Source organism: Malaclemys terrapin, chromosome 2 (assembly GCF_027887155.1).
Source record: "Malaclemys terrapin pileata isolate rMalTer1 chromosome 2, rMalTer1.hap1, whole genome shotgun sequence".
Lineage (NCBI taxonomy): Eukaryota > Metazoa > Chordata > Testudines > Emydidae > Malaclemys > Malaclemys terrapin.
Window position 1 is genome coordinate 273,135,957 of NC_071506.1, and position 19,975 is coordinate 273,155,931.

The window sequence follows — 19,975 nt, forward strand, 5'->3', positions numbered from 1 at the left end:
GGGAGGTCCACTTCCTGGACACCACCGTACAAATAAGCGATGGCTACATTAACACCACCCTATACCGAAAACCCACCGACCGCTACGCCCACCTTCATGCCTCCAGCTTCCACCCCGGTCACACCACACGATCCATCGTCTACAGCCAAGCACTGAGGTACAATCGCATCTGCTCCAACCCCTCAGACAGAGACCAACACCTACAAGATCTTCACCAAGCATTCTCAAAACTACGATACCCACACAAGGAAATAAAGAAACAAATCAACAGAGCCAGACGTGTACCCAGAAGACTCCTGCTACAAGACAGGCCCAGAAGAGAAACCAACAGAACTCCACTGGCCATCACCTACAGTCCTCAGCTTAAACCTCTCCAACGCATCATCAGTGATCTACAACCCATCCTGGACAATGATCCCTCACTTTCACAGACCTTGGGAGGCAGGTCAGTCCTCGCCCACAGACAACCTGCCAACCTTAAGCATATTCTCACCAGCAACCACGCATCGCACCATAACAACTCTAACTCAGGAACCAACCCATGCAACAAACCTCGATTCCAACTCTGCCCACATATCTACACCAGCAACACCATCACTGGACCTAACCAGATCAGCTACAACATCACCCGCTCATTCACCTGCACGTCCACCAACGTTATATATGCCATCATATGCCAGCAATGCCCCTCTGCTATGTACATTGGCCAAACTGGACAGTCACTACGCAAGAGGATAAATGGACACAAGTCAGATATCAGGAATGGCAATATACAAAAACCTGTAGGAGAACACTTCAACCTCCCTGGCCACACAATAGCAGATGTTAAGGTAGCCATCTTACAGCAAAAAAACTTCAGGACCAGACTCCAAAGAGAAACTGCTGAGCTTCAGTTCATCTGCAAATTTGACACCATCAGATCAGGATTAAACAAAGACTGTGAATGGCTATCCAACTACAGAAACAGTTTCTCCTCCCTTGGTGTTCACACCTCAACTGCTAGCAGAGCACCTCACCCTCCCTGATTGAACTAACCTCGTTATCTCCACACTGATATATACCTGCCTCTGGAGATTTCCATTACTTGCATCTGAAGAAGTGAGGTTCTGACCCACGAAAGCTTATGCTCCCAGTACTTCTGTTAGTCTCAAAGGTGCCACTGGACCCTCTGTTGCTCTAAACTATTGTTGTATGTAAAGTAAATAAGGTTGTATGTAAAGTAAATAAGGTTTTTAAAATGTTTAAGAAGCTTCATTTAAAATTAAATTAAAATGCAGACCCCCCCGACCAGTGGCCAGGACCTGGGCAGTGTGAGTGCCACTGAAAATCAGCTCGCTTGCTGCCTTGTTGCCTACCCCTGCTATAGGAGCAGAGGGGTGTATGTGTGTGGAAATCACATCTTTTAAAAATACTCCTATGTGTATGGAATGAAATACACATAGGAGTATTTTTAAAAGATTGGTTTTGGCCACCAGACAATGCCCAAGGTGGAAATGGTAGAAGGAACCCATCAGACACCTACCACATGAAGAATGGCGTGGGGAGATTTCATTTTTCATTAATATCCACATTTTTGAGCAAAAGAATCCAGATCAAAACCAAAATACAAATACAGCCTCCACACAGAATACCTCAATAAATTCCATCCAGTGGTCATGGACTTCTCTGAGGCTGCACAGGGTGCAAACCAATGTGGGATTTGGCCCATGGTCTTCACATAGTTTGTATGGGAGGATTTTGGTGATTATTTGAGGTTGTTTACAGATATCATAGCAAATGCCAATAACATTGGTAAAAGAAACAAGAATGTAAACCATACGAAAACCATACTGTACTCACCAAGTCGCCTGTCCCAGGGTTTTCCATAATAACTGGGGGCAGCAGTAACCCTGTAGGAGACGTTGCATCTGGGTTGTGAGCCCCGGTGCCTCCTCCTATCAAGGAAACCACACCATTGCAATCCACTGAGCTGTTCCTCTTGCCATTCTGCATGTAGTTTGGAGTAGGAGGGTGAGAGCTATGGCTTGCTTGACTTTGCATGCTTGAACGTCTCCCAGTCCTTGGAATTAAGAGTGAGCCACGCTGGCTTTCATTTTCCCCGGCAGTGCTGATCTCATCGTCGGCAAAATCTGTTTCGGAGCCAATGTCTCTGCCACGGAATCGGAAACTGAATATACTTCCATGGCTGGTTCTGCGCTTCACTGAGTTTGCATTTGGACCATAGCTAATGTCAAGGAGAGTCTGGAAGCCCCCAGAAAGGAAAAAGGGGAAAAGAAGTAACATTTTGCAACACAGTTTTCAGAATGATGAAGGTTTTGAGTTCCTCCATCTACTGCAGGAGATCAGTAAGTCCCTTTTAAATCAAGTGCCTCAGATAAGGATTTACTTTAGATGTATTAACCTCAATACAGTTTTGAGATTTAATAACCATTCCTAGCCATGAGGTATTTGTTTAATACGTGGCTGTTAAAGATGTACTGAAATGTAAAGGGCCAAGGCTGTGTTCACTTAGTAGCAGAACACTTTCTTTGCTCCTGCTCCCTCTCCATGTGATTAGAGTGAAAGGACATGGGGGAGGGAGACGAGAAGTATAAGAGTGGTGTGGATCGGGGAATCCAGCCCCAGTTGAAGGTGTCACAGTACATCTTCACAGGTGGCTAAGGAACAAACTTTGAAGTGAGAGAGCAAGAGATAAAGAAACAAGGGAAGAAATGAATCGTAGGGAGAATGAGAAGAAGAGGAGGGAAGAGGAAGAGAATGAAGACGAGAAAAAAAAGCAGAGTGAGAAGAGAAGACATGGTGGATTCTGAAATAGTTATCCCAATGTAAGTGTATCACCGTCTCTTTCAAGGGGCAGATCATCTAACTACAAGGCAATATCTCTTGTACTTAAACAATGGCTCTTTTGATGATACACTGAATCAGCTAAAGAGAGACTACAAACCTGAGAAATCATCAGCAGTGATTAAGTCCAACATTGAACAACCTTTAAAAAAAAAACCCTAAAAAGGAACACTGCCTTACTGAAAATAGTGTTTGGAAATGCACACAGGCTTAGAGCCTGTAACTCTTCTCTCCTATCTCTAAAGTAGGAATGAATTAAGAGAGAATATTTGGTGGGGAAATATAGGTTGTTTTTTTTAATCTTTGTGGCCTGTACTTAATTACTTCCATCTGAACTTTTTTCATGATCCAAATCTTTATTAATAAGGATCAAAAATGTTCACTATCTACCATCTCAGTCAAACTTTCTGGGTTTGATTCTGATCTCACACAAGATATACACCATTGACTCCAGTGGAATTATTCCTGATTTACACTGATGTAAGTAAGAATTATAAAAAATTCAGGCCCACTGTATAAAAAGACACCTCATTTTGACTGAGACCATTTACTAAATGGTCAAAAATCCATATCTGGGTTTCCATGATACAGTCATTGAAACTGATTCCTGATGGCAGTGTGCTTACAGCAGCTCAGATTTCATTTGAATGATGATGATTCAGTCTTATTCCCTCAAACCATGCCAGGCACAGCCTTACAAAGATGATTTACTATAAGCTTTGAAATGTTACTTCCATGTTCCTCATGCATATGACATCCAGGGGCGAAAAATGAAAACAAGAAATATAACCTAAGAAACACATTAACAAGTGTGCAGCTCTGGTTCATTCTGGTATTTGGTACCTTGAAACCCACTCAGAATGAATCAAAACAGCAATTCTAGCTAGCATTAACAATTGTATAATTAGTAATGCAACCCACTCAATTAATTAAACAATATCAAGAAAACCCTCTCAGGATAAAAAACCCTAATGTGTCATGCATAAATGTTGTGAGCTGGGGAATCATTAATTTGTCACATCTACTTACATCACTTTCACATTTTCCATGCACTTTTTTATGGTTGCCAAATGTCCCTAAATTTACTGACAATAAAGTATTGAAAGACTTAGCCCATTACATGGCTATTCAAAAACAACAAATAAACTGCTTTAAACTTTGCCCCCTATTAAGCGTAGACAAATGTTAATATCTGAAACCATCATCAGTATCATCACTATCTGCAGATTCACATTCACACATATCAATTATATTAACAGAATAACTTTTTAAACAATGGGCTTACCCATATTCTTTTTTTTCCCTACAGTATAAAGTGAAAACAATTCCAGAACATTTGTACTGAGAGGTGATAAGCAAAAGATTAAAAAGCAAAGAAAACTTTTCAAGTGTCCACTGTACATCATTAAAAAGCAAAAAAGGCACTAGCCCATTAGTAGGGATATGGTTGCCATAACTGGATGGATTACAATTTACAATGAACATGTTACCATGAAAATAAATGAGACTGGGGAAATTTTGAAATGTTTTAAAAAACAAACAAACAAAAAAGTGACAAAAATGCTTTAGTGGGCATTTTAAAAGATGATTTTGAAATTAGAGTAGATAAGTTTCTCTCCACAATTATAACATATAGAATTTGTGCAAGCTAGTCACAGTGCTCAGTGTTTGATCCTTGTTTACTGTTAAAGGTTGTTTTCTTTTAATTACAGTACTACCATTCAGAGCCCTGATTATTCACCAAGATACAGAATGAAGCAAATTGTCATTGACATTTCAGATAATGACTTACCATTCTTCGCTGACCACAATCATACTCAGATATGGGAACCTTTTGGTCTTCCCCATAATCTTCTACCCCCAAGGACCTCTTTTTCGTTCTCCTATTTCTTCTCTCTTTGGCATTTTTGGATGCTAAAGGTGACATTTCAAATGAGCTAAGTGACATTGAATCAATTCCTCTAGCAGCCAGTGCCTAAAAAAATGAACATAGCAGATATACCATTTGCAACTTTAGGATGTCAGTAAGTAATAATGATTATTCTTTTTGGCAATTAGTTTTCATTGATAAGTTTCAGCTCACGGTGAAGGTTAAAATGATATAAAAAGGGATTGGTCACAATATTTAACGAACTGTAAAAATACCCCATTTGACTTACCATGGTCTTAAAAAAATTCTATCAGCTCCCTCATTTCAACACTGCAATAATCTAACATCTCCACTTATCTACTTGATGACTTACCAGCAATACATTCAGGATACTAAGTTTCCAGTCTAAAACTGTAAGCGCACATGGTCATGTCATGTTCTCATCCAAGCAGTTTTCTCCTTGCTTGTGCTTAGGCAGAAGCGTGGCAATATAAAATAAAATAGTTCTGAAGTACTCAAGAATGAGATTCTTATATATTTCAACAGCTAGGGCTCCAGTGTGGACAGACAGCACAATGTGTGTGTGTGTGTGTGTACACACACACACACACACACACACACACACATCATACGTATGCCTTCCATCCAGAATAAACGAGACTGGTAGAATTTTAGGCCTACCAAGCCTTGGCAGTGCCCCTTTAATCAAAAAGGGTGAATCAGAGTGGAGCCCAGCTGGCTGCCATTGGGCTATGCATTGCAAGATCTCTGTACTCTTCACAGGATGATACTAACAACACTAGGTACTTTGGCTGACACATTTTTATAAGTGAAATCTTATCCCAAGCAGTGACAGTGACAGCGCCAGCTCTGATCAGGGATCCGAGGCGACAAATGCAAACCATGGGTGTAAAAGAAGATAAGACAGACTTTTCAACTCCACATGCCTCTGCATCATGTTCTCCACATCAGCTATCTTATGGAATCACTGCACAAAAATTCTGATAACAGGAGAGCTGCTAGAAACCCAGCTGCGGCTGAATTCAAAAAAGCCTGCCAGCACAAATCAATGGTCTTGAAAAGCCAGTGGAAAGCCAGGAAAGAAAAATCAAAATATTAGAAAAGAAGCTGCAGACCCATGATGAAGCATTTGATGAGAGTTGGGGATTCTCTCAGGCACGAACAGGGAGTTTTGCGCCTCCAAAGAGACTACTAAAAATTTGGTAAAAATCAGACTTGAGCAAAACAAATAAGATTAATTTTGGGGGTGCCAACCAACTGGAAAGAGCCACACCTATTGATTATCTACTAAGCAGGGCCCCTATTTGCAGGTTCTTTGCCAGAATACAGAAGGTATCAGATAATCACTGAACAATGCTACAGGTTCCCAGGTATAGTGGAATTAATGAATCTTCATTGTTATTTTCTGTAAGCCACCAGACTCAAACAAGCAATCACCCTTAAGAAATAGAACATACTCCCACTCCCACAGGCGTCAGTCAAAGCAATGCAGCAAGCTAATATTTGTAAAAAGAATTAGTCATGTATTTTAAGGAGTGGGGGCAGCTCTATTATCCTCCATCAAACAGATTACAACACAACAGCAAAACTTAATTCTTTTGGAACACATATTCCATGAACAAACTTCTTAGAGCAGAGAAGAAGAGGGAGGTTTCAGACGCTTTTCTGGGGCATTGTTCTCATATGACATTGTCTTTCTAAAGAAGTGCCTGTGTAACTCAAAAGTTTGTCTCTTTCACCAACAGAAGCTGGTCCAATAAAAGATATTACCTCCCCCACCTTGTCTATTTGAGTCAACTGATTTAATGGGTATGCTGAGGTATTTTCCCTCTCGTAGACTCAATGACTCTTTTGGAGTTAGTTCAGTCATAGAAACGTGTTGGACCAATTGCATAAGATGACTGATCCGCCCCAAGCAGGCCTCTCAATTAGAGCTGCGTTCTCTTTGTATCACTTAGCATACGTGCCATTCTGAACAGTTTAAATTTTCCTTTCTGCTTGCCATGACATTTTCTTTATCTCCAAAAATGGTGCTATTAAGGTTGCCCTACTCTTCCCAGTATGATACTTTGTTTTCAGTTGCTTATAACTTTGCCAAACGTTTAACTGTTTGGGGTGAAATTTTCCATGCTTGCCTCTGGCTGAATTTTTTTTTTTTAGAAAGTTTCAGCCAAAATGATGAAGCTGTTTCTGAGAATGAGGCTAAGAAAAAAATATGTTGTTTTGCCCATGATAAATAATTCCGGTGACCTTCTCTTTAAGAAGCTCTAGTGTCCCCATGCTTTGAAGGGGGGAACTTGAAATTTGAGAAGGGGCCGTCCTTTGCATCAGAGATGTGCCTTTTGCTGTTCTGTGAAAATCTGCCCGAATTTGGCTAAGTTATAAGCCTTTGAAAAAAATGACAGTTTTCACATGCTCAGTAGACACTTGCTAGAGCTCAGCAATTCAAATCCCTAAAGAATTTGTCTGCACTGGGCATGTTCCAGCCTGGGGGATGAGCAGGATTTTCCCTGCATTTACAGCTCTGGGTTATGGTGGGCCAGGGTTAGACTCCGGAACTGAGAGCAGGGTGCCTCTCCTGTGTTCTCAATGACCTCTCTGCTGGGCATAGGCAGCATGGAGGAGGAAGCTGCCTGATTCAAATGCAGAGGAAAAAATAAAGACAGACAGACCTGTGGGGGAGGAGAGTAGAGACAAAATTTGGTTGGGGGCTGACAGGTGGGGCGGAATGGGAGAGACTGGGACTGCCTGGATGAGGACAGTGAGAGTCAGGGGCCAGAGACTGGAATGGAAGCCAAGGGATGAAGACTGGGACTGGCTGGGCAAGGAGACTGGGACTGGGAGGGAAATAAAGGAAGGACTGGGAGCCAGTGGGTGTGTGGGGAGACTGAGATTGGATGAGGCACTGAGAGGAGATGGGGGCTGATTGGGCCAGGAGTAGTGCTGGGAATGAGTGACGCCGGGGAAGGAGTTGGGGTGTGGGGAGCAGATGTGACCAGGAGCCCAAGTTAAATCAAGTTCCATTTCATGTTGTGGAAAGCTTAATCTCAGGAAGTACCTGTTTAAGTGTCTGTAACATAGGATTTTATCTGTACAGGGAGTCCTCGGACTTATGACACAATTCATTCCTCAGAATTGCATTGCAAGTCGAAACCGCTTTTCCCATAGGAATCAATGGTATGAAGGAGGGATTGGATCCTGAACCAAAGCTTGATGCACTATTTTCACCACAATAACCCAGATTTTTGTACTAAATGAATTATAGATGTCTAATGTTGCAACACCAATGTACTTACTGTACACTGTATTTTGTAAACAGCATTCAAATAAACATATAAACTCACATATGCTGTTCAGAATGCCGGCAACACAGGCTCAGAAAGCCAGGGAGAACGGCACACATGCTGAGCCTCAGCCAATCACTGTTCAAGCTTTCTGACTGGCTGAGCCTGGGGCTGTGAACCAATCAAAAACAAGCGGCGACCCGACCCGGCAACAAGCTATCCTGCTGCCTCGAAGCCGATCAGAAGCGACCCCTTCCAGTTCCATCCCAGTGTAACGCAACTAGGAAGTGATTTCAAGCAAACTTTATGCAAATCGAGCGTCGTAAAGGCGAAACAAGCGTCGTAAGGGTGAAATGGGCAGTCAATTGAAAAGCGTCGTAAGTGGCGTCCGACGTAAGTCGGGCGTCATAAGTCTGAGAACTCCCTATATAGGCCCAAAATTGTAAATATTTTAAACAGGTGACCCTACATATTCGCTCATTTGTCAAACAATAGGATATTAATAGTGGTTTGAAACGGTAAGATTAATAAAAAGAAGAACAGGAGTACTTGTGGCACCTTAGAGACTAACAAATTTATTAGAGCATAAGCTTTCGTGGACTACAGCCCACTTCTTCGAATACCGAAGAAGTGGGCTGTAGTCCACGAAAGCTTATGCTCTAATAAATTTGTTAGTCTCTAAGGTGCCACAAGTACTCCTGTTCTTCTTTTTGCGGATACAGACTAACACGGCTGCTACTCTGAAACCTGTAAGATTAATAAAGCAAATGAAAAAAGAATGTTAGTTAACGTTCTTGTTGTACAGAAGAGAAGTGTGGCTACTTTAGTCCAGTTCCACACACAGTTTTTGTTCCCATGTAACTACTACAGTTAGGGACATGATGTTTACCAAAGCAGGTGTACGGTACAATCACTAATATGGACACAGATAGACCAGTATAAAAATGCCTTATATACCATACCAATATCACTGTGTCCATAATGTCGGGCAGGTGGAGGGCGTGGGGAAGTTGCACAATTTTAACTATACTGGTAGAGGCAAAGCAGTACAGCTTTTGTGTGTAGGCAAGTCCTTACTGGCCACAAACATTACCATTACATTTCTTCTAGAAAAGATTGTAACCCCTCTGAATAAGACAATAACCAGCCACTCATTTTCAATAGAGCCCTTATTTCATTGGTCTTATATGTTTAGAATAAAGATTGAGTGTTGTTGTATTGTATGTTCAGGCTAAGATTAACCAGAGAATAGTTTACAGACCTCCTGCTCTTTCTTTAACATTTCCATGGCTTCCCGAAACTTCCTTTCCTTTGCCTCTGTTTCAGCAATAGTGGCTTGGTTCTGCTCTTCATAAGCCATGGCCACTACAGCCAGGATCAAGTTGATCAGATAAAATGAGCCCAGGAAGATGACCAGCATAAAAAAGAGCATGTAGATCTTCCCAGCAGATCTCAGAGTCTGCAAGCACAGAAATAAAGAGTCTGATGCATAGTTAAGTTTAAAGTTTCTACAATGTTTTAAAAGACTTATATTTACTTTTAATTAAATTAGATTTTTGCTAACAGCCTGAACAGAAACCCGTTCAATATAAAAACAATCACATCATAGGCAGTTACACTCTCATCATGAAATTGCCATAATTTAATCAGGTGATCATTGTGTCATGCAGCAAGATGCATTTTATAATGAGTGTTTTTTCTCATGAATATTGTGTTTGAGTTTGTTCGATAACAGATAAACTTATCAGCAATTGCAGGGAAAACATTCTTCACCTAAAAAGTCAGCACACTTTCCTTCAGAAACTTGCCACCTGGATATAATTTTTGTGGGCTAATACAGAACCTGCCCTCAGACAGTGGTACATTTCCTAAATGCTAATTGTTTAGCCGTCCTTTTTACAGTCACAACTTGAACCTTCCAAATCTGTACCTGTAATTTTCCACCCATTAAATGAATTACAGTTATTTAATTGGCTTCTATTTCAATGGATGACTAGTTTTCATGAGATTAAAATCAATTGTGTAGATGGTGGCACAGGAAACTGGAGTCCTCAGTTTATTTGAAGAACTGTATAGCATGGTCTATGGCAGTCCAGCCTTCCCTGATTTCTATACCAAAGTGCTTCAGTCTTGACATGGAGAACCAAATTTTCAGTGGGCACAAACCCATTTGCACACACAACCATGTGCATGCAATTTTGTGCCTAATTTCTGCATGCAGTTCCTGAGACTTGCACATACAATTACAGCAAATGCATGCAAGAATGAGTATTTAGTTGACCTGTCCATTTGCACACACAGTTGCTACAACTGTGCATGAAAGTTACAAGTTATTCTCAGACAATTTTTGCACATGAACCCCAGGGCCTCCTTGATGGAAAATTTGCTCTGGGGAGAGCACTCCTAGGTGTGTGGGTACAATTTAGTCTCCTTCTTCATTTAATTCGGTCAAGAAGCATGCCAAAGGAAGTGATGGTTTTTGTCAGGTGGAAACCATTCTCCTTTGAGCGGGACTGGGATCACCAACTCATTTTACATCAGCCACCAAACAGTCATTACATGATGACATCTTTCAGATTCCAACAAGTTACCCAATTCTTTCTCCCATTTACCAATCCTCCTTAGCCATCCACTGACAATCATCTCCTAAAAATTCACTGCAGCAACTGACTAGGATGTACACAGGAGAGTCGTTCATTCTGTGTTTAACCACCACCAATTTTCTCCTAACTTCAACTACTGACTTTGGACTTGTCCACACAGTGAGTTAGTGCATAGCAAGCCAGGGCATGAATCTACATCACACTAGCTTGCCACTCACTAATTTGCTATGTAGCCCTTGTGCACTAAAAGTTCTGTAGCGCACTTCAACATGCTCCTGTTTCACACAGCAAGATAGGGCGCATCAAGCTAGTCTGCTGTAGATTCACACCCTGGCTTTCCACACACTAACTCGCTATGTAGACAGACCAATATATTATTGTAAGTGGATGACTGATTTATTTGATGTTTTAACGAAAAAAATCTGATACCTGTTGATAGAGACGCTCCCAGCAATCCTGTGTCATCAGGCGAAACAAAGAGAGAAAGGCCCAGCCAAAAGTATCAAAGCTTGTATAGCCATGATCAGGATTTTCACCAGCCTTTAGGCATCTATATCCCGTTGGACAGGTGCTACAAATAATAATAGAAAATAAAGCTAATTACAGGTGGCTTCGATGTGGAGGAACTGGTTTTCCTACAGATGACACTGGATACTTTCAGTTGAAAGTTACAGCCATAGAAACATACAGGCAAGCTGTTCCATCTCATGTGAAAGTTCAGATTACATATTACATTTAAGGTTGAATGCATACAGTACACAGAGAAGATCCACCCTAAACAGGTGAATTGAGGGTTGATAACCAGGTCACTGACTATAACAATAAATAAGGCTTCTCTTACCCCTTACAATTATCTTGAGAACGGCTGAGATGCTGGAACAGATCCTCAGCTGGTGTAAAGTGACAAAGCTCCATTGAAGCCACTGGATCTGTGCTAATTTATGACAGCAGCGGATCTGGCTCAATATTCTTATGTGACCTGAGCTGTCCACCCGTCAGCCTGACCTTCTACTCACTCTCTGGGACCAGTGAACCTTTCATCTAAGCGCCCAACCCTTCAGTTCACTCACCAGAGGAGCCTGGGATTTCACATCTGCTCCAAGAAAAGTCCTTACCTAAACGGCTGCAATGACTCTTCTGCTTCTCAGGAAAGCTTCTAGTCTGTGCATCTTGCAAAATTCCCTTATTACATCGCATGCCGCAAGCAAAACATTCTCTCATTAAATTTCACAACTCCTTACAATGTTTTTTCTAAAACACTATGCCATACACAGCAGCAAAGTATATTAATTACAACTAACTCTACCAGTTACTAAAGCAACCATGTAAATAGCAATTTGGTAAGGGTACCAGATCCATCTAACAGGCAGGAAAAGAGGAACACAGCAGAACTTGCATGCCTTTTTTCACACAGTTGTTCCAGATGCTCTCTGTTTATGCTCTGGATAGGTAAGAGCCTACTAAGGGTCTTATAGCTCTGTAAAAGCTCTGGTTGACGTGGTTAGGAATGGCTACAATAATGTGGCTTTGTGAAGGCATTTTAATGACAAAAAACAATTTCCAAGAAGTGTTTTTGAACAGAGCAATATGCTCCGCATTGGAGTTGGTGAATTTGAACCTCTACCTGTGAAAAAGAAGAATCAAATTTCTCTAACTTGTCTATAGTCAGGGCTATTAATCAGCAATATCCAGTCAGTTGATCCTGTAAAACACTTCTTCATCAGACATGTCGAGTGGCAAACATGTCCAACAAGTATGACCTGTCTTGTACAGAATAATAAGAACCCTCTCACTCTATTACACAATAGAATGTTTCAACCATAATTGCTTTTTAGCACAACATTTAACAAAACAAAATATAGACACCAAACCAAAAAGCAATAATAAATAAAAATAAAAATAAAATAATAATAATAATAATTAAGAAGCAGCAAATCAAAGTAAATCTTTGAATTCAAGCCAAAATTAGAATAGATTCAAAGTCAGCCATGTGGTGGTGGTGGGGGAGGAGTGTCACAGTACTGTTTCCTGAACAGAACAGCTATGTATATGGTATAGATCATATCTTTATATTACAAGGTAGCAATGTGATCTTGGGGTTGAGATAATTCTTCAGTGCATTGTCGGTGGTTTTATTATGAATTCAACAACACTTTCAGAAGCTTAATCTAATATCATTAGTCAAGCACAAGGTTTTAAATAAATCTGCTTTGAAAGCCAAAAAACAAAAAGAAAGAAAGAAATATTGAAGCTTTGCAAGATTCATCCATATCTATCTTTGCATGGGACTTTAGATGAAGGTAGAAACCCTCCACCCCATAGTTTACATTTTATTAACTGTGCAAATGAAAATATAATCAGATTTTGTGTGCTTCAGTGGAGCCCTGCTGATTTACACCCTCTGAAGATCTAGTCCATATTGACTATGCTACATGAAAAAAGCAGAGACATTTTCAATTCTTTTGCTCCCAGTCTAAGAAAAGTATCTCCTTCTTGAGCTTTCCTACTTTGGTTCCCTTTGTTGAGATCCACAACTCCTGCAGTTACTTTGATTTTATCATTACAGGCTTGCAGAAGAGGAAAAGGAATAAAAATCCAGCTGTTCTCTTTTCTAAAATCTATGTGTTTACTCTGAATTTGTGGTCTGACCATTTCCTTTGTGCAACATAAACTTTCAAGTAAGCCCCCTATCCCAACAGGATGTCATGTATTGTCACCAGGAGCCAGGTATTCATTAGACTTCTGTCATTCACCTGATACTGCAGACACCTAACAGTGTCCATAGTATGCTTAGGATATTTTTCCAATGATTTGAGGAACCAATCTTCTTGACTCTAAAGAAACATTCATTTTGTCTACTTTGAGGCAGCGAAGTTTTTGTAAGGCTCATTCCCTTTTTCAAGAAAAACTGACTAAACTTTGCTTGGGATTTTTTTTTTTTTTTTTTTTTTTGATCCAAGCACGGAAAGGCTTTCCTCAGTTCTTCACTGAAAAACAATCCCAAGTGGTCCCACTGGGTTGTTTCACTGTGTTCTTGTTTATTTTAATCACCCAAAGAGAGCAGGCATTGCTGGAACATCTGAAGAGAGCTGTATGTGGCTTGAAGGATATCATGTTTCATTAACTTTGGGCCTAGCCTTGCTCCAAATGAAGTCAACGGAAGTTTTGCCATTGACTGCAAGTGAGCAAGACTTTTGTCTCCAAATACAGCACAGATAAAGGATTTCTGGAACACTTTCTCTCTGGAGATTAAAGTCCAGAGAGAAAGTTCAATCACTGTTATGAATAGGTGAAAGGCTGTGGCTAAGAGAGAGGAAAATATTGAGTTTTGGCCACTCACATCAAATCTCAGATAAGCCTCATAGCACCATGAGGTTGGACTGCACTGCCACTAGAAGGTCCCCCTCAGATTCACTACCTGGGATGACTTTTTTCTGGGTGGAAGGGTACTGGACCAGTTACTCATATGTATACGGGGCAGTTTACTGAAAGGGTGCCTGTTTTCTCTTTTGAAAAGGACTAGGAACGGTGCTGTAACCCTTCCTGGTGCTAAAGGGAGTGACAGAAACCTGGTCTAATATCTTCTGTTTGTAATACTAATTTGTGCAAGTTTACTTATGCGTACAACTCCCTGCAAGATGGCAGTCTTCCCACTAACATAAGATGACCTGACAGGTATATCATAGATTGCTAATAAGAAAGAATCTTGTATGCCCATGGAGTACACGTACAAAGTATGCTACTGGGGACTTGGCAGTGTTCAAACTTGAGGGATGTCAGTACTAAAACCATGAGCCTCTATCACTTGAACTGAAAGAACTCCATTAACCAATATCTGTACTAGCCTTTCATCCTTTTTACACCAAAAGGAGACATTTGCTCGCACCTGAGATTCCCAGTGAGCCTACTGTAGAAAAACTCCCCCACAAAGAGTGGTGATCCATAGGATGTGCGTACAATTTAGAAACACTGCATGGAAAAGAAAATTTTTACAAGTGGCTGCGTTCTATGAAGAAGTCATAAGGGATCTGTTAGCTGGAAGGGCTCCAGTTTAAGATTATTCTTTGGGAACCATCCCTATTCCCTCTGAGGTGCTTTTCTTTTTAAAAGGGAATCTCAGGATTTCACTTAGGATATTAAAGTCTTCCCCTTTGGATTTTCTAGCAGACTCTTTAGGCTCTATAGTGCCAGGAGAAAGAGTCTGACAGGATTTCACTGAGACTGGCAACCACAAGAAGCTACATTAATATAACATCCTTCACAGGGTTCTGTACAATTAATCACAATACAATTACAGTGTCATCGATTAAGAACAATTAAAAGCACCAATCTACCCATCCATCCATCAGGCCATAATCACCATAGTTTGCTGGCACCCGTACAGAAAATTAAAGGACCTAAGAATAAACCTAATTTTAAATAATGACACAGATTGGGCAGTCCAGGTAGTAATAGCGAAGGGACATAATTACAAAATGCTCTGGCTCAAGACTTTAATCTGGACAAACCCAGTAACCTGCTGATCCAGGCTGTAATGAACTACTTGGGCTTTACAGTGAAAGAAGATTGGTGAACTACTGTGTGTTGGATCACAGCATTTTAGAGCTTGAACATATACAAAGTGATAGCCATATGGTACTAGGAGGTAGCAATTCACAGCTGCTAATGTTGTCACCCCCCGAAGTTTCTAAGCATATGAGGGGCTGTGCAGAGGTCTGTACTCTCAATTGTCCTAGGTAGCAAAAGTCCAACTCCATCTATTACATATGATGGTTTATAAACAGACAGCAAAAGTTGGAGGCAAATAGACAGGTACAAACTGGACTATTTAAATTTTAAAAACTGTGATAAGGAATCTTCATAGCTCCTGTAAAAGTTGTGGGTTGGCATATCAATAAGCTGAAAGATTCTGAAAATGAGAGGAGATATTTATAGCTGAAATCACCGAAATAAATTTTAATTGGTAAATTTTAATAGGTAAATTTTAATAGAATGAGAAATACCCCCTTAGGAACACAGCGGGGGTAAAAGCCTGAGTCCCCCCCAGAGAGGGGACCACTGGACTTCCAAGGCTTGTTTAGGCTTGAAGCCAAATAGGGAGTGTAAGGGAGTATTGCTGGACTTACTAAATTAGCCCAACAACGATAATTGATGTGAAACTGGAGGGTGTGCTCCCTGAGAGGCTCTGGCAACCTAGGCAATTAGCTGAAGTCTAGGTATCACACAGAGGGGATTGCATATAGGCTCAGATTGTCCACAGACCTTTGCATGCTCACAGGTTTGCAATCACAAAACAAATCCCCCCCCCCCCCAAATCCCACTGGCTTTCAGTTCAGGCACATATAAATCCTATACCCTGAGAGCCAGATCACGACCAAACCTATGCACCCGTGCAAATGGGAGTAAGAACCCCCTTTACCCCGTGTGGCCTCTCCAGCCCCTGACATCAGGCATGCAGAAGTAAACAAACCTTGTGCGCCCACAACTGCCCTCGCAAGGTGGTGGGTGGGGAGTGGGCACTCTTGGCTCCACCCCTAGTGCACAAACCAGCAAAGGGAGGTTGTAATCTACTATTGGTATGGGCCAGCAGCAGACTGCTACACCTTTGAAGCAAGGGGGAAACTCCTGTTCTGTTGCTTGGGCAGCATGGGAATGCACTGACCCTTAACTAGGGCAGATTGTAAATGTGTAACCCCCACCCACTCAGTGCGGTTGATGAGCCCGCTGTGCCCTGGACCAATAGAGCTGGCTACTTTAGCTCAGGTAGTATGGGCTCATGCTTTTAGACCCAGAAGTCATGGATTCAGTCCTTGACGCCAATGATCCACTCATAGATGCGGCATTTCAAATATACAATCTTGCCTTAAGAGTGGGGTACTAAAGTGTGCACCCTGTAAACGATAGCATTTTTCACAAGATTGTATGCATGCTTTCTTGTGGTTTTTTTACACTGAAGTGAGGAGCTCTCCTGTCACAAACACACTAGTCACATTCCAATCTGATTTTAACCAACACAAAGTAGATGAAGAGTGTGTTAGTTACATCATAACTTAATTAAGTTCATTTAAAATATGCTATCCGCTTCGAGGGATTGTAATAAGATTATTAGTGTTGCATAATAAATTATTTCATAATTGGATCATGAGCTTCGAGAGTTAAAAGAATGCATCTAGCTCTTTACAAAATGACATCATCTTTAATGGCATTTTAAGATGCCAGAGTTTTAAGGAAAAACAGGAATTCTGCCTTTGCTCTGCCAGCATTCCCAGCCTTAACCACACATCAGTCAACTGGGCTCACTCCTGTTAGATGCTGAACACACCAGCTACACATAGGGTGACCAGATGTCCCGATTTTATAGGGACAGTCCCGATTTTTGGGTCTTTTTCTTATATAGGCTTCTATTACCCTCCCACCCCCGTCCCGATTTTTCACATTTGCTATCTGGTCACCCTAGCTACACAGCATGCTGAATACACCAGCCCCAATCCAGCAAAGCATTGAAGCGTATTTCATTTTAAGCACAAGCAGTCCCATTGACTTCAGTGGAACGACTCACGCTTAAAGTTAAGTGCACACTTTGTTGGTTTGGGGCCAGCGTGCTCAGCACTTTGCATAACTAAGCCCTCAAAAAACCTCCAGATTTTCTCCCAGGCTGCCTTTGTGCATGGCAAATACTCTCTGATAAAATAACAGCAGCCACTACCTTATTCTCGAGACTCACCTCTGCCGAGATGCCCAAGAGACCCAGCCTGATGATCATAGTTAAGCAGCCAATGAGTTGTAGCTATTGCTTTCCCCCTTTCCTCCCCACCCCTTCCCCCAGGTAAATAACAAAGCTGAGCCAAATATTCACCAAGTTAATTTACTTGCAACCTGTATCCCTAACCTCTACCACTTTGTCTGTTTGCGTTTTTGGGTAGCAAACCCTTCAGGCCAAGGGATTTCTCTTCTGTATGTCTATACTGCACCAAGCACAGTGGGGCCGTAATCCTGAATGGAGCCTTTGGATGCTACAATAATACATAATTAACAACAACAATAGTAAATGGAGGCTTATTAATTTCAGGCAAACCAGAGCTCTAGCTAAAACAACAAGGAGTCCAGTGGCACCTTAAAGACTAACAGATTTATTTGGGCATAAACTTTCATGGGTAAAAAACCTCAGCTGTTATAGCTGTCAGCAGCAGAATAAAGGAAACTGCCATTGTTGCTTTCTGCATATCCTCCCCTTCATTTCAACAGTTTTCAGCACAGTTGGGGCTGTGGGTACGTCTTCACTTACCGGAGGGTCAGGCAGCAGGCAATCGATGTTCTGGGATCGATCCCGGAAGTGCTCGCCGTCGACGCCGGTACTCCAGCTCGGCGAGAGGAGTATGCGGCATCGACGGGGGAGCCTCCGTGCTGCCTCTGGACCCGCGGTAAGTTCGGACTAAGGTACTTCGAATTCAGCTACGTTATTAACGTAGCTGAATTTGCGTACCTTAGTCCGAAGTGGGGACTTAGTGGGGACCAGGCCTTAGTTACACGACACAGCTTCTTTATTGTCAATGGAGTAGTGGCTGTGGGAAAGGATGCTGTATACTGAATGATATTTGTGGTGATGCAAGTTATTCACCTCTCTCAAACTGCCACAGTTCAGGTGAGAAATGCAGCATGGGGCAGTGTAAAGCAATGTACATAAACCGAAGTAAATGAACTGTCCCATTCCTCAGGATGGGATACATTTACTTACTCTCTTCAGAGGAGTGTGGTGAGTGTCTTAACATTTGTGAAGTACTGTGAAATCATTGGATGGAGGATATGTAAGTGCAAAGGATTATTATTACAGTTGAGGGGCATCAGGCTATAGCATCACTATGATACGCTGTACAAAGTGCTGTTAATATGGCTGCAAGTAAAGTTCATCATTAAAATGCCACTTTTGTATACTTGGTAACTATAGAAAAAAAAAAACAGGTCGCAGATGGAATTTTAGGTATTGGTATAGATTGCCTTAGTGAAACAGAACAACACAACAAATACCTTTATAAAGATACTTTAAAACAGATTCGGATTCATTTTATAACTTTCAAATGTTTTAAGAGGATTTCCATTCTAAATTCCTTTTATTTATAGACTAAGATGAGAGCAAAAGAGTTACAAAGGTTTTTTTATATATATATATATATATATGTTATTTTTAAATAGCCTGCTAAGAAAAATAATCAAGGTCACAGTGAGAATAAAGGTAGCTAAAGTTTCTATAGCAACAGTTACTAGGATGCAGTTGCCAAAGGTGCCTTCTTTTTATATCCTGAAGTAGCTTTAGAGGCCGATTTTTCTTCCCATTCACTAGCCGTTTTGGCAATATCAGTACAGACATGATGCAAATGTACTTGCATTGTTAGTATGATACAGTAGACTACAGCCTAAGAGCTGAATATACAGTACATGTCATGCAAAAGGGGAAAAAATGTTAAGTAGCCTGACCTTGAGACTTGAAAAGAACACCACTGACTGAAAAACCACACTGCTTGGAAAAACAGTTTTCTTACTATCGGTCCAAGTAGCATGTGAGATTATTATAAATGAAAACAAACAGAACAGAAGGCTACTTTTATATTTTGCTGCCCAGTCTGTTTACTTGTGCATTTGACAGCACTTTGTGTCTAGTCAGTTTCACAGTTTCCCCTAGCAGATAATTTCCCCTGTTGTTTGTGTGGATCTTTCACACCGCCACGGGGGAGAGAGAAAAGAATTCTGAAAAAATAGGAAAATGTCATTGTAAAATCACAGAAATTGGGAGAAGACTCAGGGACAGGTGGAGAAGCTGAAACTCGTTTTCATTTTTTTGGGGGGGTGGGTGTAGGAGGCTAGGGAGTGAGGTCACAAGGAGATAATTGACTAATTCCAAGCTGATGTGGCCCCTCTACATTTGTATCATATTTTGATAAGGAAACACCAGACTTCAGGTTTATAAGCATTTTTACAAAATTAGCAAGTTACGATTTCAGTAAGAAAAGCGAGCAATCCCATAATGTGACTACATTAATAATACAGCAGTTTTTATGTAACTTGATAGAACTCTTTCATTGCCAGCCCTCCACCATCACGTCCGCCATGGTGGTATGGTCTAGTGAAGACAATGGGCATGTATCTGGTCCATTCAGCAGCACAGCGGGTATTTTCTAGTCCAGTGCTCAGGAGCAGCTAATTGGTTAAATGAAAAAGAACATTTTTTCCTTATTGTTAGCAGTTAAAAACATGTACCAGAGATCAACATACATGTTTAGGGTAGGTTTTTTTGTTTGTTTTTTTAAGTCACGGTCAGCACCTATAATTCTGGTGCCCTTCTGGCCACCACCTCTGCT

General features: G+C 41.1%; 1 protein-coding gene across 1 annotated transcript in view; it reads right to left on the bottom strand.

Moving 5' to 3' along the window:
* The window catches only part of LOC128833201 (sodium channel protein type 5 subunit alpha-like), a 327,478-nt gene that overhangs the window by 178,557 nt on the left and 128,946 nt on the right, over positions 1-19,975 (bottom strand). The window contains exons 9-12 of the mRNA XM_054021226.1: positions 11,052-11,193; positions 9,281-9,478; positions 4,637-4,819; positions 1,840-2,241 (exon numbers count right to left, since the gene is read on the bottom strand). Of these exons, the coding sequence (XP_053877201.1) occupies positions 1,840-2,241; positions 4,637-4,819; positions 9,281-9,478; positions 11,052-11,193 (925 nt within the window). The remainder of the gene's footprint in view (positions 1-1,839; positions 2,242-4,636; positions 4,820-9,280; positions 9,479-11,051; positions 11,194-19,975) is intronic.